The 26,928-nt window shown below is 46.7% G+C and overlaps 1 protein-coding gene across 4 annotated transcripts; it reads right to left on the reverse strand.

Annotated features, from left to right (window-relative positions):
• Positions 1 to 1,079: 1,079 nt before the first annotated feature.
• On the reverse strand, positions 1,080 to 26,646 carry Dcakd (dephospho-CoA kinase domain containing). Of its 4 annotated transcripts, XM_029566023.1 has the most exons (6): positions 26,508 to 26,603; positions 25,987 to 26,216; positions 9,407 to 9,628; positions 8,639 to 8,842; positions 5,794 to 5,881; positions 1,916 to 2,290 (listed from the first exon to the last, which is right to left on the reverse strand). In XM_029566023.1, the coding sequence occupies exons 3-6, from the start codon at positions 9,516 to 9,518 to the stop codon at positions 1,999 to 2,001; spliced, it is 696 nt and encodes a 231-aa protein (XP_029421883.1). In that variant the 5' UTR covers positions 9,519 to 9,628; positions 25,987 to 26,216; positions 26,508 to 26,603; the 3' UTR covers positions 1,916 to 1,998. The 4 variants fall into 4 exon arrangements, with proteins under 4 accessions (XP_008836440.1, XP_029421883.1, XP_008836442.1 ...); XM_008838218.3 differs by lacking the exon at positions 25,987 to 26,216 and having other exon boundaries at positions 1,080 to 2,290; positions 26,508 to 26,646; XM_008838220.3 differs by lacking the exon at positions 25,987 to 26,216 and having other exon boundaries at positions 9,407 to 9,625; positions 26,508 to 26,640.
• Positions 26,647 to 26,928: the final 282 nt, after the last annotated feature.

A 26,928-nucleotide genomic window follows, 5' to 3' on the forward strand; every position in this document is an offset into this window, starting at 1 on the left:
TCGGGTGGGTGCTGCCACCTGCTGGCTACATGGGAGGACACCTGCTCCAGAGGAGCTGGGTTCCAGTGGACTGTTTCCACAAGTGGACAGGAACTGAAGCATGAGCATGAACACCAGAGAGCCAGGTCCTTTTCCAAAGCCACTTTGGATCCGCAGATCTGGACAGTGGTCCAGGAAGCAGGGAACTGTGGGAGTGGCAGGGAAGCTGTGGTGCTGTCAGGGCCAGGGCAGGATGGCACTGGCAGGTTCTGCACATCTTCCAGACCAGTGTTCTCTCATTCTGTACCAAACTCTGGCCCAGCCTGGGCTGGGCCAGGAAAGAAGTAACTCTGAACATCAGTTTTCAAAAGGGTTTTCACACCTCTACTTAGTAGGTAGAAAGCAAAGGCAGGATAGTCAGGCTGCAAGGAGACAGAACTGGACCCCACTCCTGGGTTTCCTGTCCCTCCTCAGAGGGGAGAGTACGCAGTTCATAACCTATGTGACCCAAATCAAACCCCTCCATCTCTGCACCTGGAATAGGCATAACCAGTGACTGTTACACACATGACTGTGTTGCGCATGCCACAGCATTAAGCCAGTCCTTTTCTCGGCCACAGCGTAAAGGACACTGCCCAAGTCCATACACTGCCTCCCCTTTCCCAGGTTCTGCCAGACCCCACCAAACCAGGGCCAGGTAGCTTCTGCCACGTTCTCACAGCGGCTCACTAACTGTCCTGGCTCTCTTTTGCTCCTTGGGAATGTGCAGGGAGTTAATGAGCTGGTCTCTGAAGTATGTGCAGCTCTGGAAAAGTGGGCATTAAAACTGGCCACGGGTGCACTAACATTAGTCACACTCATTTTCGGCCTTAATAGGCTGTTGGGAACAAGAGCTACACATCAGCAGGTCTGCAGGCACTGGTAGGGAAGGCTCATGTCTGCACTGGTCTAATTGGACTGAGAAGGAACCCGGAGCCATGGGCAAATGGACATGATGCTGTCCAGTACCATCATCCACCTCTTACAGAGGCAGGCCCACAGGACCTGACTGGAGTCCTGCTGGGGCACAGTGTGAGCAGAGGTCAAACAGAACCCAGTAGGCATTTTAGACCAGTACAATTTATTGAGCACCAATGGTGAGCAGGCTACACACCAGAGCACAGAGGTCAGCAAGCCAGCCCTGTCCTCTAGAGGTGCACAGTCTAGGAGAAACCAATCAGGTTCTGGCTGACCATTCTACCATGGATTAAAGTAAAACATGGGAGGGTGACATTCTAGAGTACCTAACTCAGCCTGGGCCTGGTGCTGAAGCCAGGTCAGCCCACTTGCAGGGGGAAGATACTGCAGGGCAAAGAGGATTCAGGGGCAGGCACAGAGGTAAGACAGATGTGGGCCTGGGGAATACCAAGAGTACAGGGCTAGGAGACAGCAGAGTGGTGGGAGGTAGGAGTAAATTTTGAGGAAAGCCGAAGAAAGCCCCGTGAGAAGCTGATTTCCCCTAAGAACTCTGCTTTGGCTTGGCCACAGCATCCCCCAGAGGGGACTCACACTACACCCTGGCAGAAGGTTTTAACTCAGGAGAGAGCCCTGTTTGAAAGTGAAGCCCTTGAGTCCACAAGGATTTGCTGTGGTCTACTAAGGAGGTTTTGGTCATGGTGGAGCCGGTGCTCAGAGAAGGTTAAAGCCCAGGGAACTGTTGGCCACATAGCTGTAACCACCAGCAAGGGTCACAGAAACTGCTAACTGCTGCTTTCCTGCTACTGTGGATACTGTTCTGTAGGTGGTACTGGGGGGCAGGGGGCAGGAGAGGGTACAAGGGGCAGAGGGAGAGTGGGCAGGGGTACCTACTGACAGTGGGCTGCTTTTTGCCACCTCAGCTAGACAGGATACACTCCAAAGAACTCGCCCAGCACAGGGGCCAGTTACAGATTCAGAGTGAGTGTAATGTTAAGGATGTGATACCGGACTTAGGCCTCCAAGGAGAAGACCTAAGGCTTCCTGCCTTGGTGTATTACCTAGCTAAGGGGAAGGCAGAAGGTAGCGGGTAAGCAGGTAGAGGAGGCTGGCAATGCCTGCCAGACCCGTCAGGACCCCGAGCCTCAGTGGCAGGTACTCCATGGAGCGTTCCAGCTTGGCATGCAAGAGGATGACTTGGCGTCTGGTCAAGCTCCACTCGCCGGAGTTGTCTAGAACATGGTTAGCCATGCGGGCCTTGTCTTTTAGGGGCAGCTGGGCATTTATCCGTGCCTCTGCATCTTCACGGTTCAGGTTGTTCCGCTTCATCAGTCGTGCCAGCTGTGTGTCTCGGTCGCTAAGGACAGGGCAAAAATATACTGTAGACCCAAGTCTCCCTTCTCAACAGCAAGATTCAGGATTGGGCCATTAGGTCAGGCCCAGTCTGAAACGCTGCTTAGGGATAGCATCTTCCCTCAAATCCTGTGCTGCTCTGGGCTACTTGAAATCCCAGCCAGGAAGGGAAATCCAAAAGCTCACTAGATCCCTCCTACCTCATCCACCCTTTGTAAGCCACCTGATAGGTCTATGCGCCATCTGCTATCCCAACACCAACGAGGAATTTTCTGTCACCTGGTGTATCTCTGCTTTGCTGCTAGAACTGAGTTTTCTCAGATTCAATATAACAGGATTTGATCACCTAGAAATCAACTACATCTGGACCCCTGTATGGGTGACTCTTAAAAAAAAAAAATTATTATTTATTTTATGTGTGTGAGTGTATTGTCTGTATATATGTAAGTGTACTTGTGTCATGCAATGCCCACAGAGGTCAAAAGAGGGTGTCAGATTCTCCTGGAACTGGAGTTATAGACAGTTGTTAACCACCATGTGGGTGCTGGGAACCAAACCCAGGTCCTCTGCAAGAGCAGTCAGTGTTCTTAACCACTGAGCCATTTCTCCAGGCCCCGCATAGGTGACTTTTAATGAACAGCTTGCACTAGGAAGCAAAAATGCTTCTTCCTGGGGGCCTGGACCTGCAATATCCAAACTAGCTCCCTAGCTATCACATGACCCTCTCCCCAGTTCCAAACCCCACCCCTGAACATTTAAGGAAAAAGGACTCTACTGAGATGACTGCTCTGTGCTTGATGCCACTGAAGAAGTGGGATAGGTAATATACAGGCACTTCAAAAAGAGAAGCAAGGATTCAAAGTATGGACCCTCCATCTTGGGACAGGACTAAGCACTGCAGAAGAGGCTGAACAGGACCCCCTTTCCCATTCTGAGATCACCATCTGCATTCTTCCTCAGGAACTCCCTCTCCTGCCTGCAGCCACATAGGAGCCACCCTTTGAAGCTGTGATTGGTTCTGTTAGGACCCTTTAACTCTGAACTACCCAGACTCCCAACAGGAACAGAGGGGAACAGGCTACTGCAGCTATTTTCTACCATTTGGCTCTTTCTGACTGCTAGTTGGTCTAAGTTTTCTCTGCTTTTATAAAATGGGAAGAAAGATAGACCATTCAAGCTCTTCTCTGGACCTGAGAAATACAGTAAACAAATCCAGACACAAAGCCCCGCTCCATGGAAATGAACCTCCTTCATTAGAGGATATAGGAGCTGGAGAGATGGTGCAGAGGTTAAGAGCACTGGCTGCTCTTGCAGAAGATCAGGATTTGGATCTCAGCATGCACACAGGGGCTAACAACCATTTGTAACTCCAGTTCCAGGGGCTCTAACTCCTCTGGCCTCTGTGGGCATTGCACAACATGGGTGTACTTAACATATATTCAGGCAACACACTCATACAAAAATATTTTAGCCAGGCATGGTGGTACACGCCTTTAATCCCAGCACTCAGGAGACAGAGGCATGCAGAGCTCTGTGAGATCGATCGAGGCCAGCCTGGTCTACATAGTGAGTTCCAAGCCAGCTGAGACTACAGGAAGACCCTGTCTCAAAAAGACCCCCCTCCCCCGCAAAAAGAGGATGTAGCAGAGCTTTTCCCAGCAAGACTTAAGGATAGGAACACATCTAGTCTTAGGAATGCACACGTCTGTGGCTGGGGAACCTATAAGAGGATGAAGATGGCCTGCAGCTGTGTGGGAGTGGACTCCCTTCCAAAGGTGTGGTGCAGACCAGAGACCCTCTGGGTGTAAAGGCAGTAACCACCAACAGCCCTTAGTGGTGTTGAGAACTAGGACCATGACAGTGAAGGTTGGATGCTACTTGTGGCTATAGGTTTTTTCTCACTTATTCCACAACTTGAAACCCCTCAAAAACATTCAGTATCATGTTGAAGTACAATCACTTTTTAGAAAATGCTCCATATTGTCTCAAATGCTCCAGGAATGGTTCACGAGGTAGATCCTTTTGGAGAAAAGCAAATAATTACCTATCCCACTGACCTCTCCAGAGAGTCATACATAAACTCTCCTGTGCTGGAAAGGGGCAAGAATGGAATCCAGGATTCTGGTGAAAGCTCCTCTGCCTAAAGGGGAGCACAGCACTGAAGATCTGGAGAGCAGGCAGCACCACACCAACAAAGCCCCATTCTCTGGCCAGAATCCACAATTATTTCTGCTCTTAACAAACAGACAAATCTCAAAGATGTGCTGGTAGAGAAGGTGGCAAGGGAGGGCATGGTGTCTCGGGAACTGCAGAAGCAACTGGCTGTTCTGCTTCCTCACCTACACCACAAGATCTAGTTCCTCTGTTTTTGGATTCCTGGGTACAGAGTTCCATTTGTGTTAGTAAAGTAAAGAGAATTCCAGGACTTCACAGGGCCCTCCTGGCTTCAGCTGATATTTTCCACAAATAGGAACAAAACCCAGAGAGGCTGTGGATACAGCTTAGTTATTACAGCACTTGCTTAATATGTTCAAGGTCTTGGGTTCCATCTTCAGCACCACAAAATGAAACAAAAACAAAAAGGAGAGGTTGAAAGTTCACATGGAAAAGCACAGCCCAGTGGGAGGGCTGAGAAGATACTTGCCTCCCCACACTAGGCCCAGGGGATTCAGATTAAGTTTGAAATGACAGTCCATGGGAGACTTGAGAGAAGGACAAGGCGAAGCTCAGAGCACTAAGCATTCCAGGCTCCACCTCCAGTGTGCCAGGAGCTTCCCACATTATTCTCTTGAGAACCACCTTGTGCTCAAAATACCTGCAGAACCAAAGCCCATCTATGTGTCTGCTGTACTTGTGGGCGACACCTAGGAAGTTTCTGGGAAGCAGAGACACCCTGCAGCCTCATCTACTCTCACCCGCAGGGGCTTGACTCATTCCCTGGCAGTTTGAGTCTCCTGTTTGCCAAACCTAGATTCTGGTTTGCTTTATGCCTTGAGGGATTCGGAGAATAGAGCTTCCTTAGGGGGCTTCTGACAACTGTGTCCACAAAGCTCTGTTCAGTACTGCCAATGGGTGAGCCTAGACAAATTCTACAGCTGCCCCCATTTCAATTTTCCCTCTGTAACTCAGAAGTGTCCCTCTCTGCCCTGAGTACTTCATGCTGAAAGTGGGAGAGTGAAGCAGTAAGCACAGGAGTTGTCTGGGAAGCTGTGAAGTGCTCTCAGGAGGGAGTCAGTGAGTAACAAGACAGCCAGAGAGCTGACTAAAGTGTCTCCAGAGGCCAGCAGAGGGAGCTATTCCCAAACACTAGAGAGACCTAGGGCTCCTCACTTTTCATACCTGCCCCAGGTGTATCAGGATCTGGTACAAAAGCTGGTTTCTACAGGCTTAGGCACCACTGTGTGCCTTTGCCACTCCATGGGAAAGGGGCAAAGTCATGTTTTCCAGGTAGACCTTATTCTAAGTGTCCTCCTTTCCCCCCAGTCAGCCAGACCATGCCTCACTTACCAGTACACTACCACCGTGTGCTTCATGTACTTGAGCAGCTTCTTGGTCTCAAACAGGAGGGGGATATCCAGAATCACGTAGCGGTATCCTGGAGAGAGGATGGAAAACACCCAAATTCAATTCTGCAAGGGCACCAGGAGGGATGCTTATGACTAGCCCCTATGTAGAGTGCCCCAGCAGATGGGAGATCTTCCAGGGACAGATATACCCTGAGTGCCAGCCAGTTCCAATGCCATTCAGCACAGAAGACTGCAGAAAATCACTTCTGGCTGGCTGATCAGGGAAGACCTTGGAGAAGGGCTGGCATTTGCACTGGCTTTGAAAAGCAGGGAAGATGCTGATTGTTGAAAAGAGGTGAGGTAAGGCGTTCTACAAGTTCCAGAGTGAGAACCAGCAGAGCACAAGGAGCTAGGAGACCCAGTGGAGGTTGGGACCACAGTGTGGCCAAGTTGATCAGGCTGTCAGGGCAGACCTTGATCTCCAACTCTGAAAGTTAGTTCTGAGCTGGGACAAGACACAGCCAGACTTGTGGGAGACGGGGTAGAGTTTCTGGGAGTAATAGACTTTTCTGCCCTATTTCATACCAGCTCAAAAAAAAAACCCCAAAGCAGAGGTTCCTTCCTGGGAGCCAGGTCTAGGCATGGTCCCATGACTACCTCTGCAGCTCTGCATGAGAGACCTGTACCATTCCAGATCGGCAGCAGCTACTCCAAAGTTAAGAGGCTGCCTCTTGCAGCAGAAGCAGCGTGGGTGGTTCAGATTAACACTACAGGATTCTTTCAATGGAAAAAAGACACTGGCCCTCCCCAAATCAAGGCAGGATGAAGGCGGTGCCCTTGCTCACTGTAAGTGGGCACGTCCCTGCAGACTCTGTGCACATCTGCTTCTCTTTGTCCCCTGAATGGATGAACAAAGTTGGAAGGGTGCAGGACATTACAGTAAGGACAGGTGCTGCTGCCTAGAGACCCCTGGCCTGGATGGGTATCTCATTCTAAACACAACCACAGAACCACACATACCACACCAATTCAAGGGTGACACTGGAAGTCAGTATTCAATGTGATACAGGCGATAGGGGTGACAACCCCAGCTGCTGGAGTTCCTGATCCTCAAGACCTGTGGCTTAGGAAGCCTAAGAGTTGATGAGGAGTGAGCTCTGCTGACAAGTCTTGGTTTGCAGCATTTAACAGCCCCACGTGACCACAAGACCTTAACAAACTCACCTCTGTAATGAGTGAAAGGAATACCTACTTCACAGGATGATGGGAAAGATTAAATGAGCACCACCCTAGCCCCTAACTATGTCCCCTAAATCACAACTGTTGTTACTATTGTTCTGAGGAGGAGGGAGGCTAGCACTGAGGCTCTCCACCCATTTTACCCTCCCCAGGTCAGAGCCAGAGAAAAGACCAGATCCTCCCTGGACCTCTTATCTTCCTTCCCTGCTCCACTACAGTCACTCCCTCCTCCTTTCACTGTCCTTTCTCGAGGCTCTCTTGGGAGCTGGTGGCCAGCTCTCTGGTTCACTGGTAAAGGGCTATTCAGCTGTCACATCCCTCCTGCTTGATAAGCCCTGCAAACTATCCTGACTCTATTAAGATATCCGCCTGCCTACGCAGAGACCTCCCCAACAGCTGGTGATCTTATCTGACGTTTGATTATACCAACTTTGACAGTTGTATCTGTTATACTCATCAGGGAGAAACTGGGACTCTGGAAGCCACAGCTGTCGTCCCCATTTTTCACCTTATCGAGCTGAAAAGATTTCTGGCTTTTATTTAAGCAATGGTGGTTAGGGAGGTGGGGAGGCTGGGTGGATGACACAGTGGGAAAGCTTTGGAGCTGGTGACATTATCCAATGCTTCATTTCAGAAGGGGAAAGCCACTGGCGCCTCGCAGCCTTGCAGATGTACTTGGAGCTGGCCTGGGAGCAAATGCAAAGGGCAGGAATGAAAAGCAGAAGGCTTTGGGGGGGAGGGTGCGGGGGAGGGACTGGCAGACACAGGAGGAGGACAAAGGCAGAGTCCAGACTTTTCTTGAGAGGAAGAAGAGAAGGCATTGGTAAGGTGCCACTAGGACAAACAGCAAGAGGTGCTAGGAGCCAGCTCCAGACTTTCTGAAGCTTTAGGGATGAAAAGGTAGGAGGGGGTCAACAGCCTGGATGCCTATCACCCTCTTTTTTTAAAAAATATTTTATTTATTTTTATTTAATGTGTATGAGTGTATTGCTTGCATGTAAGTAGGTGCACCTATGTTGTGCAATGCCCTTGGAGGCCAGAACAGGGCATCTGATCCCCTGGAACTGGAATTACAGATGGTTGTTAGCTGGCATGTGGGTGCTAGGAATTGAATCTGGGTCCACTGCAAGAGCAGTCAGTGCTCTTAACTGCTGAGCCATCTCTCCAGCCCTCTTGTCACCTCTTTTTATTGAGGGAAGTACTAGCCAGAGGAAGAAAGGTTGGGGGGAGGTTCCTTACTCTGTACATAGAATCTGAGGCATGAAGGATGAGGGACCTGGCCCTGGTTACAGAAGAAAGCCAAAAAGGGCCCCAGTACTCTCTAGGAATTCAAGTCTCCACATCATGAATGATGGGAAACTTGGTCTCTAGGCCTTCTACTCAGAGGCCCAGGTTAGAGGCTACACATATCAAAGGCTAGTAGGAAGGTCTCCTTGGGCCTAGGCCAGCCTCTCTGCCCTCCCACCTCTCCCTTCAGACATGGGAGTGCCAATAAGCACTTCGAACTCAGAAGCCTGCATGACCAGCTTCCCCCACCCTCCAGAAAAAAGTTCCTGTTCTACAAGGAGGGGCTATGTTCCCTTCAGTTCCCAAGACCAGGGTCTCACCTCGGAGGAAGTACTTGAAGGTCTCCTTCATCATTTCCTTGCGGATTTCAGGGTGGGTAATAGAATTGAGCAGCTGCCGCCGGTCAGGCTGGTTAAAGATCAGGTCTCCCAGGACCTTGCGGTTGATGTCACCATTTTCCAGCAAGACCTCAGTGCCAAAGGCTTCTACAATCCGCCGGTGGGCAGGGTATCCTGGCTGGACAACTACAGTATAAAGAAGCTGGGTCACTCCAGAATCTCTAAACCAGTCAGAAAAATCCAAGTGACCAGAAATATACTGATGGGGGAACCCAAGGCTGCTTCTTTCAGTTGGAGCAAAAACAAAAATGCAGGGAAAAAGCAGTGTTCACAGAATCCCTCAGGCTAGTGATGGAGTTGAGTGAGAAGAGTCTCAAGGACAAGATGGAGCAGATAGAAAACTGGGCCAGAAAGCCTCCCTGTCCTTGAAGGCCCCAAAGAGACTTATAAAAAGAAGGGGCTGGGGCTGGAGAGATGGTTCAGTGGTTAAAAACACTGGTTGTTCTTGCAGAAGACCTGGGTTCGAATCCCAGCACCCACATGGCAGCTAACAACTGTCCATAACTCCAGTCCCAAGGGATCCGGCAGCCTCTTCTGACCTCCGCCAGTAGGTCATGGGTGCACTTACCTACATACAGGCAATACATGCATACATATAAAATGAAAATTAAAAAACGGGGGGGGGGGGGCTCATGGAAGAAAGGAAGCCCAGGGGAGCTGCTGTGTATAATCCGTCCCCTTCTAACTCACCATGGCGGGCAATAACATCCACATCAATCACGGCACAGCCCAGCTGCTGGAAGACCTGGATGACAGAGCTCTTGCCTGAGGCAATGCCTCCTGTTAGGCCCACCAGGAACATCTTCCCAGGAAAAAGAGAGGTCAGCCAGACTAGGAGCCAGGAGCTGAGAATCACTGGACAGTAGGGCACACTTGCCAATCACTCTACCACAGCAACACCAGAAGGATCTGCTGTCAAGAGACACACAAGCCTTGTCAGCACTGGACCACCAAAGGCTAGAGGAGGGGAGCAGAGCAGGCTGGGCAGGGTCAAGCCCTAACCTTGCAGAGTTCTGGGGCTGTTTCTGAGAATAAACCCTACAGTATTATATGTGTATCGGTGTGTGATGACGGGAACTGAACTTTAGGGTCTTGTTCATGCTAGGCAAGCACTGTACCAATAAATTATACCCCCAAGGGCTCATTAAGCTGCCCAGGCAGGCCTTGAACTTCCTATTCTCCTGATTTAGCCTTCAGAGTATCTGGGATTACAAACTTATACCACCATTCTCAGTGTCCTTACATTCATTATTTTGGTCTTTTTGAGGCAGGCTCTCCCTGAAGCCCCAGCAGGTCTGGAACACTATGTAGACCAGGCTATCCTTGAACTCACAGAGATCAGCCTGACTCTGCCTCATGAGTGCTGGGATTAAAGGTGTGTGCCACCATGCCTGGCTTTTCAGCTTCTTTAAATTATTTAATTACATTTTTAGTTATTTGTGTTTATATCCTTCCTCAGTAGGACCTGAAATCTGTCAGGACCAGTTTTTGTTAAACTGCAGATTTGCTGACCTAATTACACTACCTGTACTTGTATTAAAATGAGCTTGCCTCCCCCTGATGACACATCAAACAACAGGGGAGGGGGCCACTTAGGTATGGACTAAGCAGATGTGTGCCAGAGTGGCAAGGAACCAATCTAGACATTTACATCTGCCTGGGCTCATTCCCTCTCAAGGGGCCAGAAGCACAGAGAGGAGAATATCTACCACAAAGAGACTTGGTATCCAGAGACCTAACTAAGGTATGACACCATTTAAAAGTTAATCTCTCAGCCAGGTGTGATGGTGCACTCACCTTTCATTGTACTCAGGAGGCAGAGGCAGGTGGCTCTCTGTGAGTTCAAGGACAGCCTGGTCTACATAGTGAGTTCCAGGGAGACCCTATCTCAAAAAGACCAAAAAAAAAAAAAAAAGACCAAAGAAAAAGTTAATCTCTCTGAAGATGGAGTCACCCCTATGTGGTTTCTCTTCCAATAAGAGTTAAGGACAGGGTCAACTGTAAAAGGAGAACCTTGGGTCGCTTAGCTGAAGCTTTGCTATATAGAGAACGTAGCATGAATGCCTGAATCCCCTTTTTCTGATGCTGTCCTTCAAACACAGCTTTTAAGCTTGGCATGGTGGTACAACCCTATAATCCCAGTACTCAGGAGGCTGAAGGCAGGAAGATTACTGCAGGTTCAAGGCCAGCCTGGGCTATGTGGTGAGTTCCAGGTCAGCCTGGGACTACACAGTGAGACCCTGTATCAAATAAAAACAAACAAACAAACAGGGTTGGAGGACATCTATGAGATGGCTCAGTAGGTAAGGTTGCTTGCTGCCAAGCCTAACCACCAGATTTCAATCCCTGGAACCCATATGTGGAAGGAGAACTGACTCCCAAAAGTTATCCTCTAACCTCCACACATCCATCCTGACCTGTGCATGCAACCAATCACACATACATAAATAAAAAGAAATGTAACTGGCTCCACACCCAGGAGTATATATGAATGACACAAACTGGACTCGATGGGCTATTTAAAAAAAAGAAAAGATGGGGCTGGAGAGATGGTTCAGCGGTTAAGAGCACTGACTGCTCTGGCAGAGGACCTGGGTTCGATTCCCAGTACCCACATGGCAGCTACAAACCATCCTTAACTCCAGTTCCAGGGGTATCTGAAGCCCTCTCTGACCTCTGCAGCACTGTACAACACTCACATACATGCAGACTTACATGCAGGCAATACACTCATACACATAAAATAAATATAATAAATAAACGCTGGGCATGGTGGTGTACTCCTTTAGTCCCAGCACCCTGGAGGCAGAAGCAGGCGTATCTATGTGAGTTCAAAAGGCCAGCCTGGTCTACATAGAGTTCCACGTCAGCTGGGGCTACAGGGAGACTCTGTCTCAAAAAGACCCCCCCCCAAAAAAAAGAAAAAGAAAAAGAAAAAAGGGAGGGGGGCAGAGAGATGGCTCAGATGTTAAGAGCACTTGCTGTTTTTCCAGGGGACCCAAGTTCAGTTCCTCGTGTTCATATCAGGCAGCTCACAACTGCTTATAACTCCAGTTCCAACACCCTCCTCTGGCCTCTGTGGGTCCCCACACAAATAAAAATATAAAAGAGAAGGATGGAGGGGTAGAGGTGGGGTGGATTTGGGATGTTAAGATTAAAATACATTGTATTATGAGGGGCTGGAGAGATGGCTCAGCAGTTAAGAACACTGAATGTTCTTGCAGAAGACCCGGGTTTGAATCCCAGCACCCACATGGCAGCTAACAACGGTCCGTAACTCCAGTCCCAGGGGATCCAACAGCCTCTTCTGTCCTCCGAGGGCATTGCACGACACGGGTGCACTTACCTACATGCAGGCAATACACACATACACATAAAATAATAAATAAAATATTTAAAAAATACATTGTATGAAATTCCTAAAGAATAAAAATATTTTTAAAACTAAATAAATGTAGTTTTAAAAATCATGAAATAGCCAGACGTGGTGGCGCACACCTTTTATCCTAGCACTTGGGAGGCAGAGGCAGGTGGATCTTTGTGAGTTTGAGGCCAGCCTGGTCTACATAGTGAGTTCCAGGACAGCTGGGGCTACAGGGAAACCCTGTCTCAAAAAAATAAAAAAAAAAAAAAAAGACCCTCCTACCCCCAAAAAAGTTGCTTGAGTTGCTAATTTGAGTTTTGTAAAAGAAAGGTCATTAAATGAATTTGGGCTTAGAATTAGGACAGAATTTCCAACAATACCTGAAATAGCCCTAAACACACTTCTGCCTATACTGTTTTTGTCTGGTCTTCCCTACACTGATGCTCATAAAAATCAAAGCACTGATCAACTCTGAAAAGCAGTGAAGATGATCTATTTTCTGTAGTATCAAATATTCAACCAAGATTTAATTCTGACCCTATGTAGCTGACCTCAAACTCAGAGATTCACCTGCCTCGGCCTCCTGAGTACTGGTAAAGGCATGTGCTACCACGCCCAGCCCACGATTTAATTCTTGTCTGATGAGGTAATGCATTCCAGAGGCAAGAGGACCCAGTGTAAGTTTGATGCTAGCATAGTCTACACAAGACCCTATCTCAAAAAAAACAAACAACAAAAAAAGATTTAATTCTTTATGAAAAATTAAATGAGTACATCCATTTATTTTATTTTATTTTATTTTATTTTATTTTATTTTACTTTTTGGTCTTTTTGAGACAGGGTCTCCCTGTAGCCCCAGCTGGCCTGGAACTTGCTATATAGACCAGGCTGGCCTTGAACTCACAAAGATCCACCTGCCTCTACCTACCGAGTGCTGGGACTAAAGACACGTGCCACCACTCCTGGCAAGCACATCCATTTTTACTGGCATATAAATTTGCTTCAACGCTTAATAAATAGTAAAATCATATGTATACCCAACAAGTGTTTTAATTACCTTTACCTGGCAAGCCATCTTGCTGGTCCTTAAAATAAATTTGATTATTAATAAATGATTGATTTGAATATCTGTATTTATTTTTCATATACCTATGTATTCAGTTACATAAAAATTATTCTGGTGAAAAGGGTTTTTGTTTTTGTTTGGTTTTTTTTTGGGGGGGGGTGTTATTGTTGTTAGCCTGAGCCTTTAACAGCTTAGCTATCCCTCCAGTCCTGAAAAGGGGTTTTGATAATAGTATTTTAAGAAGCCCTGCTCTAGCCAGGCATGGTGGCCCATGCCTTTAATCTTAGCACTCAGGAGGCAGAGGAAGGCAGATTTCTGTGAGATTGACACCAGCCTGGTATACATAGCAAGTGCCAGGCCAGGTGGGGCAACAGGGAGACCCTATTTCAATGACAAAAAAAGCTCTGTTCTAAAGCAGAGGGTCTGCTTCTCTTTTGCTAAATACCAGTCTAAAGGGAGGCAGGGAGTGGGACTTGAACAAAAGGGAAAGAGACACTTTTCCACAGGGAAGCCATAGTCATAGTCACCCAACTGTGCCAGATTCAGCTGAAGGGACATGGAAGACCGTCTGGCCAAGCTGACCTCAACCTATCCCTACAGGTGCCCAGACCCCTCCAGTGAATAGAACTGCATATCTGAGAATGAAGCAGCCTGAACAGTTCTGATGAATGGTAGGGCTCAGGAGAGAGCCTAACTCTTCATTTACAGCAGTGGATGGTGAGGATCAAGATGGGGAAAGGACCTGCCCAGGCCACAGCTATTGGTGTATGCTTGACAGAACGCAGAATTCTTAGCATCCAGTCTAGAACTCAGGCTTCAATGTGCTCAGAAAAAGTGGCTAGCCTTGAACTTAACTATAGAGTTGAACTCCTGATCCTCCTGCCCCAGCCTCCCAAGTACTGGGATTACAGTGTGTGCACCTTACCTAGTTGCTGATTTCTTATCATACTGTTTTCCTTCTGAAGAAAGGGAGCAAGGGGGCTTGCATACAGTGCCCAGGACACAGATGCAAGCTGCAGGCTCCTGGGGCAACCTAATGAATAGCTACCCTTCTCAGTGCTTTGGACTTCCATCTGTGGAAAGAGACAGAGTCCACTTTGCCTATATGAGGAAGGCCAAGGGAAGAGTTAGGAGATGTGCTTGGGGAGGCTCTGGGCTGCTGGCTTGAAGGGAATGGGTAAGTACCAGCTGCTCCTGTCCAGCAAGCCCCTCAGTGACTCATTCTCTCACCAGCTGTTGAGTAAGCTCTTCTGTGCTTTGCAGCAATGTGCTAGGGACCTCTCAGGCAACCAACGGAAACCACAGGTCTTGACTCTTGGGAAAACCGGAGACAGATAAGAACAAATCAAACAGCTGGGAAGAACAGAGTGCTGATGGAGGATCGGGCTCAGTTAAATGGTGCTGGCCCCAGCCTGGTCTAACAGACCCTTCTTACTCTAGGCAATGCATAAATCTGGCTCTTCTAAGAGAGGAAGCTGAATCAAGGGCCAGCTGTCTTCTCAAAGCCTAACAAGGGAGAAACCAGGGCTTGTTCCAGACTGCATTCAAGTACCACCCAAACCTGTTGATAGCTCCCCCAAACACACAAGGACAAACGGCCACCTTTAATAACCTCTGTTGCCAAGCAAGTCATCATTTTCCAGAATCTGCTTCATTTCCCTATTCCACTACCACCGACAGAGGCAGAGCCTCCGAGCCACTCTTAAACCTACCTAAATCTAAATCCTCTACAAAACTTTCAAAAAAGGTACAGAAGCAGAAGCCAGGCTCTACCCAGCCCCTAAACAGAAACAAGTACTGGCTAAACCACAAAGTGGTCTGCAGTTGAGGCTGAACTTGTAAAATGACCTGTGTGTCTGCAAGGAGCTGTCTTATCACACTGGACCGCAAGTGCTCTGAAAATGAGAAACAGTGGAGCCCCAAAGGCCTTGCCTGCTCTGGGCCTGTCCCCAAGCCTGTATAAATAAAGGGCTGGGGTTCTGGGGCCAACATAGTGGCAGATCCTGGGGAAGGGTATGTCAGGTGATTTCTTTCTCTCCTGAAATCAGCCAAGAAATACTCATCTGGTGACCTAAGGAATGCCATGACCGATGGAGGCCTGATCTTTTTTTAAATCACATTTTGTGTGTGTGTATGTGTGTGTCTGTGTGCGGAGGTTAGAGAACTTGAGGGAGTTCATTCTCTCCTTCCCCATGTGGGTCCCAGGGTCATCAGGCTTGGCAGCAAGCACCTCTACCTACTGAACTATCTTATGGGCCCTGAGGCCTGGATCTCGTCCCCTGAAACACCAAAGGCTATTTTCAGAGCTTTTTCCTGTGAAGGAAAATGGAAACTGGTGCCTGGAACTAATCCAAGCAATGGGCTTCACCAGCCTAGGTAGGGCTGGTAGAAAAGCAGGACTCTGATCCCAGGAGAGGCACATTCAGTGTTTTTTTTTCTCTCTCACTCTCCATGGCAGGGGTAAGGGACTGGTGAAAAGAAAAGGGCAAACAAGGGCTTGGAGACAGGCAGCACCTACACCCCACATCTGCTGTGAGCCCAAAGACCTTGAGAGGTGGGTCCAATCTATTGTCCTCCATAAAACGGTGGATCTTTTCATTGAGCTGCTCCAAAATGCCCTCTGTTTTTCCCTCTTGGGCCCCAGCAGCCCAGAGAAAACAAAGGACATTTGGGAAGAATTCCCTTGGAACTTTCCTCTGGTTTCTCTTTAGCAAAAATGAGCAGGTTGTCTCACAGGCCCCCAGACAAAAGCCTCACTGCTGTTCAACCTCCACAGGCCTGCACTGCACCTTCTCATCTGACTCTACAGTCCCTACTTAGCTTGAGATGACAACTTAAAGCACCATCTGATGCCTCTCCTCTACTAAAAACCTTCACTGCCTTCTTACCCCCGTTCCAATCCCTCACAGAGGTTCTCCAGGGTCTGAAGACCTCCTCAGTCACCCCCTTCATGTCCTGTGCTAGTCACAACAGGTCTCCTTCAGTCTCTGAACATGCTGTCTCTTTCCAATCTCAAGGTCTCTATCCTGTATCCACTTGTCAACCAACCTGACCCTAGGCACTGGGCAAAAAAGCTGGAGTTGACATGATGGTGAAAATGGGAATGGTACCAGAAGTGATGGGGATTATTGTTCTGGATGAAGGACCAAAGAGATCTCTCTACACAAAGCCTGAAAGCAGCAAATGGGTAAGTCAGTCTTCCCAGAGCAGCCTCATCTGAACCCACATCAAGCTCCCAACACTGCTTGCTAGTCCGTTCACTTTCCATTCCTTGTATTCACCATGCTTTGTACTTTTGCTTTTGTTGGTTGGTGTGGTCACCCCCCTATTTAAATGTCTGTAGGCATGGTCTCATTGTGTAGCCATTGCTGGCCTGAAACTCACAGAGCTCCTCCATCTGTCTCTGCCTCCAGAGTGCTAGAATTAAAGGCAGTTACAGATGATTGTTAGTTAGCATGTGGGTGCTGGGATTTGAACCCGGGTCCTCTGGAAGAGCAGCCAGTGCTCTAAACCACTGAGTCATCTCTCCAGTCCCCCATAAACCATTTTTATTTATACCTGTCTCCAGTCTTACTTAACAGGTGGGACTTGATTTTTTTGTCCTTAATATATTTCTTAAATATTTTATTACTTTTATGTGTATGAGTGTATTGTCTACATATATGTGAGTGCACCCATGTTATGCAATGCTGTGGAAGTCAGAAGAGGGCTTCAGATTCCCCTGGAAGTGGAGTTAAGGACAGTTCATAGCTGCCATGTGGGTGCTGGGAATCAAACCCAGGTCCTCTGCAAGGGCAGTCAAGTGCTCTCAAGCACTGAGCCATCTCTCCAGCCCAGGGACTTGAATTTCTTTCTCTGACTCAGTTTCTTATATGTAAAATGGAACTAAGGGCACCCACTACTCTATTAAAGGGAAAGATTCTCATTTGTTTTTCTGAGATATGCAGCTATCCTCCTGTTCCAGTTTGGCATGCTGGGATCACATGTATGTGCAACCACACTCAGCTCAGAGTTTGATTAACTATGGACAGAGAAAATGACCAGGGAAAGAGAGGGGAAACACCTGGGGTCACACTGCCCTGTTTGCAGCAAACCAGAGGCTAGTCTCTCAGTCTGCCTTTTTTTTTTTTTTTTTTTTTTTTTTTTTTTTTTTTTTTCCCTGTTAGCCCCAGCTGGTCTGGAACTCAGAACTCACTATGTAGACCAGAGTAGCCTAGAACTCACAGAGATCTGCCTGCCTCTGCCTTCAGAGTGTGGGAATTAAAGGCGTGTGCCACCATGCCCAGCCTTAGTCTGCCTTTTATGTTGTTAGAGCATGGTGCTTGCTGCTGGCAAATCATTTCCAGGGGGGAAAAAAAAAAAAAAAAAAAAAGCCCCCAATGGGTTACACAGAACAAGGAAGGGATACCTGAATGGCCACTCTTCCCCGGGGAGAGCTGAAGACTGAAGTGGAGGCACTGTTCTTTTTGCTTCACATTTCCCACCAGCAGCCCCAAACCTGCTTGCATAGGCCAGGCTGGGGCTGCTCATTAGCTTGCTGCTCACTTCTCAGGATGTCACACTGGCCATGTCAGGCCAGATGGCCACTACTCCTTTGAATTGCCTTCCAAAGGGGATGTATCCATTTTCCTCCAATGATCAATATAATCATTCATGAAAACAAGTCATTTCTGCCTTGGGACCCAATTATTTTCTTGTGGAACCAATGGCTGCAAAAATATATTGTTTCCCAGTTAACTATTAAGTGCTATTTTTAAACAGTTTTCCCACTCCTAATCTTTCATTATTGGTGAGAGTTTGCTGTTTAAACCTCTGAATCTCAGTTCTTTTCTGCTAGGTCTATTAAGTCCCCACTTCCTCAGCTGCCAGTTATCTGGAGGGAGTGGCAGGAGGGGGGTTGGAGTCAGTTCCCTTTCCTTCTTCCCTTGGCCACACCAAGGGAAGGGAGGGCAGTCTCTCCTATGCTGGAGTACTCCTTCAACACAAGCCAGCATTCCAGGGAGCATGTAGGGAAGGAAGGGGGTGTGCACTGGGCTGACATACCTGCAGAAAAAGGGACAAAGGGAAGGCTCACTCTCAGGACCTTGGGAACTCTGTCCCTTAACTTGTTATGTGGCCTTGGGCAATTTCCCTAGCATTCAGAACCTCCCTTTACTTGAGCACAAAATGGGATTAGTAATAACTTTGCACAGGAGTCTTGTCAGAATTAAATGAGGGGACAAAGGTTGTGGCCACCTTATGTTTCCAATTCTGTGTGATGCCACAGTCACTGCAATTTACTCCCCCAAACTGAGCCATGTAGCCTTCCACTTGCTCAGGGAGCCTGGGTAACAAGACTTTCTTAAGAGGGGGAGGGAAGGAGGGACAGACAGACAGACACTATGTTTCAAAAATGAAACAGAGCCAGGCATGGTAGCTCACACTGGTAACCCCAACACTTGAAGGCTGAAGCAGGAGGATCTCAGAGCTCCAGGTTGAGTTATAGAGTGAGATAAAAGCAAAAGGAAACAAACAAAAACCTGGGCACAGGGGCCTATAATCTCAGCACTTGGAGGCAGGAGGATCAGGAGTTCAAGGTCAACATGGCTACATTAAGACCCTGTGAAAAACCAAGAGACAAGAGAAAAAGGGGGGAAATAAATGAGCTAAGAGGGGAATGGACAGGGAGAGACCAACTTATTTGCTTAGGGCAAAACCTCACTCTCCATCTTCTCTCATACCTTCCACCCAGTCTACATGTACCCTGCCAACTCCACCTCCATCTTCAGAACCTTCTGGACCACCCTTATCTTGATCCTGGATCGCTGTAGTAGCCTCTGGGTTGTCCTTGCTGCCACCTTTGTCTCCCAATAGCCTGTTCCTAACAGCAGCCTTTTAGCATTTTTTAAAAATTTATTTTATTAATATTGTGTGTGTGTTATGTGTGTTGAATGTGGGTGCACACATTGCCATGGCTGGAGTATAGAGGTAGGACGACAACTTCTGGGAGTCGGTTTCTTGTTCTACCACCATGGGTTCCGAGGACTGAACCTGATGGCTCAGCTAGGGTGTCACTTCAGGTCAACTCTCTGCTCAAAACCCTTCGGGAACTTCCATCTCACTCTGTAAGAGCCAAGACCTTGCAGAGTCCTTCACAGGCCTGACATGGACACAGGCTACTCCCCACCAAGCATTTCCTACCACTTTCCCCCTAGGTGGCTCCCCAACCATGCTGAGCATCTACTACCTCTACTGTAGACCTGCAGCTCCCCAGCACAGAAAACACTCCCCCAGGTAAGCCGGCTCAGCAGGTAAAAGGGCCTGATGACCTGGGTTTGATAATCCCCAGAACCCAAGGTAGGAAACTCACAACAGTTCTGAGCATAATGTAGCATGTTTGCCCTCTCACACACATTATATACACACACCCGCACCACACACAATACACATATCACAGAGTCAACATTTTAAAAAATACCCCTCACCAGAGGACTGCACCACTCAATTCTCTCTACCTGTCCTATCAGAAACACTGTCCCCAAATATATAGAATAGCGCACTGCTTTTCCCTCTAGTCTGATTCACCTCTCTTCACAGAACTTACTGACTTATCACCACCCAAAATACTACACACCTGTGTTTATTGTCATCTGCCGCTGTACACTTAGAACAAAGCTTCATTTTTAAAATCGCTTTTAGTTTTTGTGTATGAGTGTACTGTCTGCACGTATGTAAGTGCACCTGTGTCGTGCAATGTCCATATAGGTTAGAAGGCATCAGACTGCCTGGAACTGGAGTTATAGATGGTTGTTAGCCACCATGTGAGTGCTGGGAATCAAACCTGCATCCTCTGCAAGAACCGCTGAGCCATCTCTCCAGCCCCAAGAACTGAGCTGCTTAAACAGTAGGTCAGAACCCATATGCAGTTGTAAAATTAAATGTGGGGATAGCAAAAATTTGGCAACAGTAAAAGGATTATAATGTGCAATGGTCAAAATTTAGTTTAAAAATGAACCTGAGGTGTTTCTTTTATAAAGCGCCTTACATAAAATGAAGTTTTATTATTTCTCTACCACCATTCCTTAGCATGTAAGTATCAAATCATTTTTACCTTTGGATTGTATTACATTAGAATGTCTGATTTTTAAAATTGCTGCTTAAGCTGTTTACTTGAATTTCATTAAAAAAAACATCATTAAGGGTCAGGTATAGTATGCACGCCTTTAATCCCAGCACTTGAGAGGCAGAGGCAGGTATCTCCGTGAGTTTGAGGACAGCTTGGTCTACATATCTAGTTCCAGGTCCTCAGAGGCTACATAATGAGACCCTGTCTTTTTTTTTCTTTTTTTTAATTTGTTATTTTTATTTTATGTGTATGCGTGTATTGCCTGAATGTAGGTAAATGCACCCGTGTAGTGCAATGCCCGAGGAGGTCAGAAGAGGCTGTCGGATCCCCTGGGACTGGAGTTACGGACAGTTGTTATCTGCCATGTGGGTGCTGGTATTCGAACCCGGGCCTTCTGCAAGAACAACCAGTGTTCTTAACCGCTTAGCCATCTCTCCAGTCCCAGCACTAACTTTATCTAGGAATAAAGAAATAAAGGCAAACCAGAAGATAGCCTTACTTTTCTGTTGTTTTTTTAGAAAAATTTTATTTATTATTTTTATGTGTATGAGTGTATTGCCTGCATGTATGTAAAGGCACCCGAGTGGTGAAATGCCTAAAGGAGATCAGAAGAGAGTCATATTCCCCTGGAACTAGTTACAGATCAGCTGCCACGTAGATGCTGGGAATTCAATCCAGGTCCTCTGCAAGAGCAGTCAGCGCTCTTAATCGCTGAACCATCTCTCCAGCTCCTTGTTTTGGTTTTGAGATTTGCCTGTCTGCACCTCTGAGTGCTGGATTAAATATGTGTACCACCATGCTCAGCTGATAGCTTTACTTTTGACACTAATATCAAAGTACCTATGGAGGCACAAATAAAATTTTTGAGAGCAAGGGATACTAAAACATCTGCAGGAACAAATTTCTATACTATTTAGCACAATTTGGGTTTGAGTTGTGTAAAATAGCATTTATCACAGGTTATACTCAATTCAGTTTATTATATAAAAATGGTTTATACATATAAAGGATGGTTACTGGGGTAGAAGGTCAGAAGAGGCTGTCTGATCCCCTGGGACTGGAGTTACAGACAGTTGTTAGCAGCCATGTTGGGTGCTGGTTCGAACCCGGGTCTTCCACAAGAACAACCAGTGTTCTTAACCACTGAGCCATCTCTACAGCCCCGAGACCCCGTCTTAAAAAATAAAATGAAAAGAAAACTCAGGGGCTGGAGAGTTGGCTCAGCAGTTAAGAGCACGGTTGCTCTTGCAGAAGTCCCAGGTTCAAGTCCCAGCATCCATATGATGGCTAATAACCATCTGTAACTCCAGTTCCAGGGGAATCTGATGCTCTATCCTGATTTATCGGGCATTTTAAGACATTGGTGCACTTACAGACATGCAGGCAATACATTCATACACATAAAATTTAAAAAATATGGTGTTTGCCGGGCGTGGTGGCACACGCCTTTAATCCCAGCACTCAGGAGGCAAAGGGATTGCTATGAGTTCAGGGCCAGCCTGGTCTACATAGTGAGTTCCAGGACAGCTGGGGCTACAGGGAGATCCTGTCTCAAAAAGACCAAAAAAAAAACCAAACAAACCAGAAAGTCTTACAAAAATACACTGCTATTGTGTACAACTCCCCTGAATGCAAAAGGAGCAACTAAAATATCAGTTTTATTTTCTTGGTCTTTTTGAGATAGGGTCTTCCTGTAGCCCCAGTTGGCCTTGAACTCACAGAGATCTGCCTGCCTCTACCTCCAGAGTGCTGGGATTAAAGGTGTGTGCCACCATGCCCGGCTAAAATGTCCGTTTTCATGCTGAGAATGTGACTACTTATGATAACTATGAAGGCATCCTTGCTTCATAAGGGCAGGTGGTTTCCAAACCATTATTTTGCAAAGTTAGAGGAGGTTCAGAAACTACCGACCAACAGATCTTCAATAAATTACTTACCACTGTCATTTTCTGGCTCATAACTCAGGGAACAGTCAAAGAATTGAGTAATATGACTGCAACAAAACACCTTCAATTTCTGTGGCTTATTTATTTTTCAGATAGAATCTTGCATATGTGGCTCAAACTGCCATTGAACATGTATCAGTCCTCCTCCTCAGAGTCCCAAATGGTGGACGTATGTGTAAGAGTATATTACAGGCATGTACCACCAGGCCTGGCTTCAGTTCTTTGTACTTAGTTCACATGGAGAAACTTTTTCAGTATTTTCAGCAATTAAAAACAACAATAGTTCTGCTTATTCTACTTATGTGTTGGTGCTGAGGACTGAGCCCAAGGCCTCACACATGCTAGGCAAGCACTCTGCATTGAGTCACCAGCATATATGATATATATGGATACATGTACTTAAAAAAATTAAAAAAGAGTTCTGGCCAATCCCAGCATTCCTAGCAGTAGGAGGCAAATATCAGCTACATAGTAACAGCTAGGGCCAGGGCTACATAGTGGAACTCTGTCTCTTTAAAAAAAAAAAAGGAGGGGGTGGCTGGAGAGATGACTCAGGCAGTAAAGGCACTTGCCATTCAGACCTAGTGACCTGAATTTGATCCCTAGAAACCTCGAAAAGGTGGAAGAATCACCTTCACAAAGTTGTTCTCTGGCCTGCACATGTGCACCATAACATACATGCACATACCACCACCCCCCATTTTAAATTCTTTTTAAAAAGTATTTTAAAAGGAGCATTTCAAATAAAAATTTTTATTTAATGATTATCAAAATTAAAAGTTTTCAAATGCAGTGGCGCATGCCTTTAATCCCAGCACTTGGGAGGCAGAGCCAGGCGGATCTCTGTGCATTCAAAACCAGCCTGGTCTACAAGGTGAGTTCTAGGCCAGCTGGGGCTACAGGGAGACCCTGTCTCAAAAAAAATAACACAAGTCTCTAATACCAACACTTGGGAGACAAAGGCCGAAAGATCAGGAGTTGTAAGCTAGCCTGTGCTACATGAGACCCTGTTTTAAATAAAATAAAAAGAAAGATAACTTAAAAAGAAAAGAACATAAAGGATGTGAGATTTCAAATGTCAGATAAAAACTGGATCATTTTTCTTTCCCAAAGTCTGCTGACTTCCCTCTGCCACAGAGCCCTATTCTTTTCTCTGTGCATTACAGGTACCAAGACATCACCAAGCCCTTTAAACCCAGTTCAGATTCACTCTCTGCTGTAGACAGACATAAGACAATTTGGTGGGAATCTAGGGCTCTGGCAGGACAAAAATCACAGTAACACAAGTCTCTAATACCAACACTTGGGAGACAAAGGCCGAAAGATCAGGAGTTGTAAGCTAGCCTGTGCTACATGAGACCCTGTTTTAAATAAAATAAAAAGAAAGATAACTTAAAAAGAAAAGCAAATAAAGGATGTGAGATTTCAAATGTCAGATAAAAACTGGATCATTTTTCTTTCCCAAAGTCTGCTGACTTCCCTCTGCCACAGAGCCCTATTCTTTTCTCTGTGCATTACAGGTACCAAGACATCACCAAGCCCTTTAAACCCAGTTCAGATTCACTCTCTGCTGTAGACAGACATAAGACAATTTGGTGGGAATCTAGGGCTCTGGCAGGACAAAAATCACCCTAATGGGCCTACCCATTCCTATTCATCAACGTAATCTCCAACCTTTTATCCGTTTCTCCAGACCTATGCTAGTATTCTTTTTCCACTAGTAACCTATTGTTGCCAGAGAAATGTGTATGCAATCCAGGGCATATAATCAAAACTTTATTGATAATAAAACAAATTTCTTTTAAAACAGCTCTTTGGTATACATATAATTTTATCATCTCTTTATAATTTTAAAACCTTTTATTGTTTAATATTTTATTATTTTATGTGTATTAGTGTATTGCCTGAATGTCAGTGTACCCCTGTTGTGCAATGCCTGGGGAAATCAGAAGACAGCATTGGATTCCCCTGGGACTGCAGTTACAGACAGTTGTTAGCCACCATGTGGGTGCTGGGAATCAAACCTGGGTGCTCATTTATTGTGTGTTTTGTGTTCACAGTGCCACATAACATGTGTGTAAAGACTGGAGGATTACTGGCAGGAATCCATTCTGTCTTCTCAGCATGTGGGTCTCAGGTTTTGAATTCACATTGTTAGGCTTGGCAGAAAGCATCTTTCTTTGACAGCCTGTGCTAAGCCATTTCTCCCTCCCTACAGTTATTTTATTTTTATGTGTATGTCACATGTGTATGGTATGCTCGGAGACCAGAAGAGGGTGTTGGAGCCCTTGGACCTGGCTTTATAGGCAGTTATGAACCAACATGTAGGTGCTGGGAACAGAGCTTGGGTCCTCTGAAAGGGCAACAAGTGCTCTTAACCACTGAGCCATCTCTCCAGCCCCACCCCCTTTTTGTTTAAAATTTGCCACTTACTAAAGATGAAAACAAATCCAGGCCCACTCACCTGCCATAGTACTGGGCATACACAGCCATGCCTAGCTTTTTACATAGGTGCTTAGGATTCAAACTCAGGTCTTCATGTTTGCAGCAACTGCTTTTGCCTGCTGAGCCACTTCTGCAGCCCTGGAAACTGAACTTCAAATGGCACATAATAATAACTTATGAACCACTAAGTATGGTTTGTCAACTCAATATAGCTTTTTAGAATTAAAAATTTAAAGAGAAGCTGGGCATGGTGATGGCGCACCTGTAGTCCCAATACTTGGGAAGCAGAGGCAGGCGGAGCTCTGTGAGTTCAAGGCCTCCTTGGTCAACACAGTGAGTTCCAGGCCAGCTGGGGCTGCAGGGAGACCCTGTCTCAAAAAGACCAAAAAAGTGAACCTAGAAACTTACAGCCTCTTATGAAAGAGATGTATTCTTGCTCTGGGGTGTGTTACTGAATATATTAAAGCTGTAATGAAATGCTTCTAATCATGTAGTTATTAAAAACTAAAAAAAAAATTTAAAGAGAGTCAGGCTTGGTGGCACGCACTTTTAATTCTGCCACTTGGGAGGCAAAGGCAGGCAGATCTCTGTGAGTTTCAGGCCAGTCAGTGGTGCCCAGTAAGATTCTGTCTCAAGATATATATAAAAAACTTCATCTTTCAATGATAATCTGTTTAAATCTCACCCTATTGAGAGCCACCTTGTCTGTATGTGGTAATAAGTCCATATCTTTATAAAGGTTTGAAAATAGGTACAGTTTTTAATGAAATTAATGATTTTGGTAGTATCTTGAGGTACCACTCTAAAGACAGTTGTGGCTACAAGTGCCCATGGGAACATTCAGGGAGTCAGAGTGCTGTCTACTGCTACTAGTTTTAACTTTTGCTACAAATCCAAGATGTTCCCCCATCTTTGCTCCAGCACCATCTGTACAGGCACCAATACAATCTTTTTACACTCTAAACGGTCAACTGTGGAAAATGTATCGACTTTTAAGATAACTGCTTCTTCCGGTGTGACCTAAGTAGCAACAAAACAGTAACTCCTCATGAATGTTTTCTTCGTTATCAAACCGAGCATAAACAACTGTGTCAGTATGAAAAACATCAGTTGTTTCATCAAAGCAGTTGCAAACTTTGAGCTGCCCTTAGGCCAGGCAATAAGCTGCTGAAATTGGTCATCAGTGATTTCAGACATTCTTTTTGGAAACAGCACTGCATGTTTAAAACATTTTACAAATTTCATCTCCGTAATTTTCCCCATGAACTTTTTCCCCATGAATGTGTCTAAAAAGCCACGGCCTCACTATGTAGCCCTGGAACTAGCTAAGTAGACAAGATTAACCTCGAACTCAGATGCTTCTGCCTCGAATGCAAGCAGCCCCGCCTTCAAAAGAACTTATTCTGCCATTTTAATGGAAGCAGATAACCGGGCTTTGAAGTTGCAGCGGGAAGATACATACAAGTTGGAGGCCAAGCTGAGTTAGTGTGAGATCGATCCTTTGTCAATAAGCAAACAAAAGAGCCTCAGGTAACAGAGTATCTTCTATCGCACAGTCTTCCAGGTTTGCTCGGCTATACAAAGTAAATAACAGTTCTGCAGGTTTGTTATCTAAACGATGAGATACAAACGCTAGTTTGCCCCAGGGTCAGCTACACAATATGTGCTTCAAAAACAAAAAGGCGCGCACGCTCAGCTTAGGCGAGGCGCACGATCCCGCGTCCCGGTGGTCGCCTCGCGCTCCCAGACCCCGGCCCGAGCCTGGCGCGGGAGGCGGAAGGAAGCGCGGCTGTCCCCGGCCGACCCCGGCTCGGCCGCCACCTCCCGGCGCCGGCGGCTCCGGTAGCCCGCGCACCGCTACCTACCGGGGCTCTGACTCGGCCTCAGCCTCCGGCGCGGGCCCAATCTCCGCGGCGCTTACTGGCTGGCTCCCTGCACACAGGCGGGGCTGGAGAGCGCGCACGCAAACCGGACGTCCGGCCAGCGGAAGGGATGCGGCTGGAGAGCGGGAGGCGGGGCAAAGAGTGCCCTTCCCCCGCGCCAGAGGAAGTGGGCGTGGCCTGGTCAAGCTGTTGAGAGCCGAAGGGTTCAGGGGCTCGCTGTGGTAGCCATGGCAGGTAACAAGGCAGCTTTTAGCCTTCGAGTCTTAAGAGCTCTCTGTAGGCATTATTATCTCAATCCTCAGAGTCCTTACGGTGGATACTGTTATCAATCTCATTTTACACACGAGGTAATTGATATTTAGAAGTTAATCCATTTGTCCTCTCTGTCAGAGGCATTTGATTG

The sequence above is a fragment of the Nannospalax galili genome, unplaced genomic scaffold (genome assembly GCF_000622305.1).
Source record: "Nannospalax galili isolate Female #2095 unplaced genomic scaffold, S.galili_v1.0 scaffold95, whole genome shotgun sequence".
Classification (NCBI taxonomy): Eukaryota; Metazoa; Chordata; class Mammalia; order Rodentia; family Spalacidae; genus Nannospalax; species Nannospalax galili.

What these genes read in the sequence shown, in the direction of transcription:
- Dcakd (XM_008838218.3), bottom strand. Translation starts at nt 9,518, where the DNA reads ATGTTCCTGGTGGGCCTAACAGGAGGCATTGCCTCAGGCAAGAGCTCT. An exon ending in CTTCAAGTACTTCCTCCGAG is followed by an intron (nt 5,882 to 8,638) that starts GTGAGACCCTGG and finishes TCCTCTCTCCAG; the next exon opens with GATACCGCTACGTGATTCTG. An exon ending in CACACGGTGGTAGTGTACTG is followed by an intron (nt 2,291 to 5,793) that starts GTAAGTGAGGCA and finishes CCCTGTCCTTAG; the next exon opens with CGACCGAGACACACAGCTGG.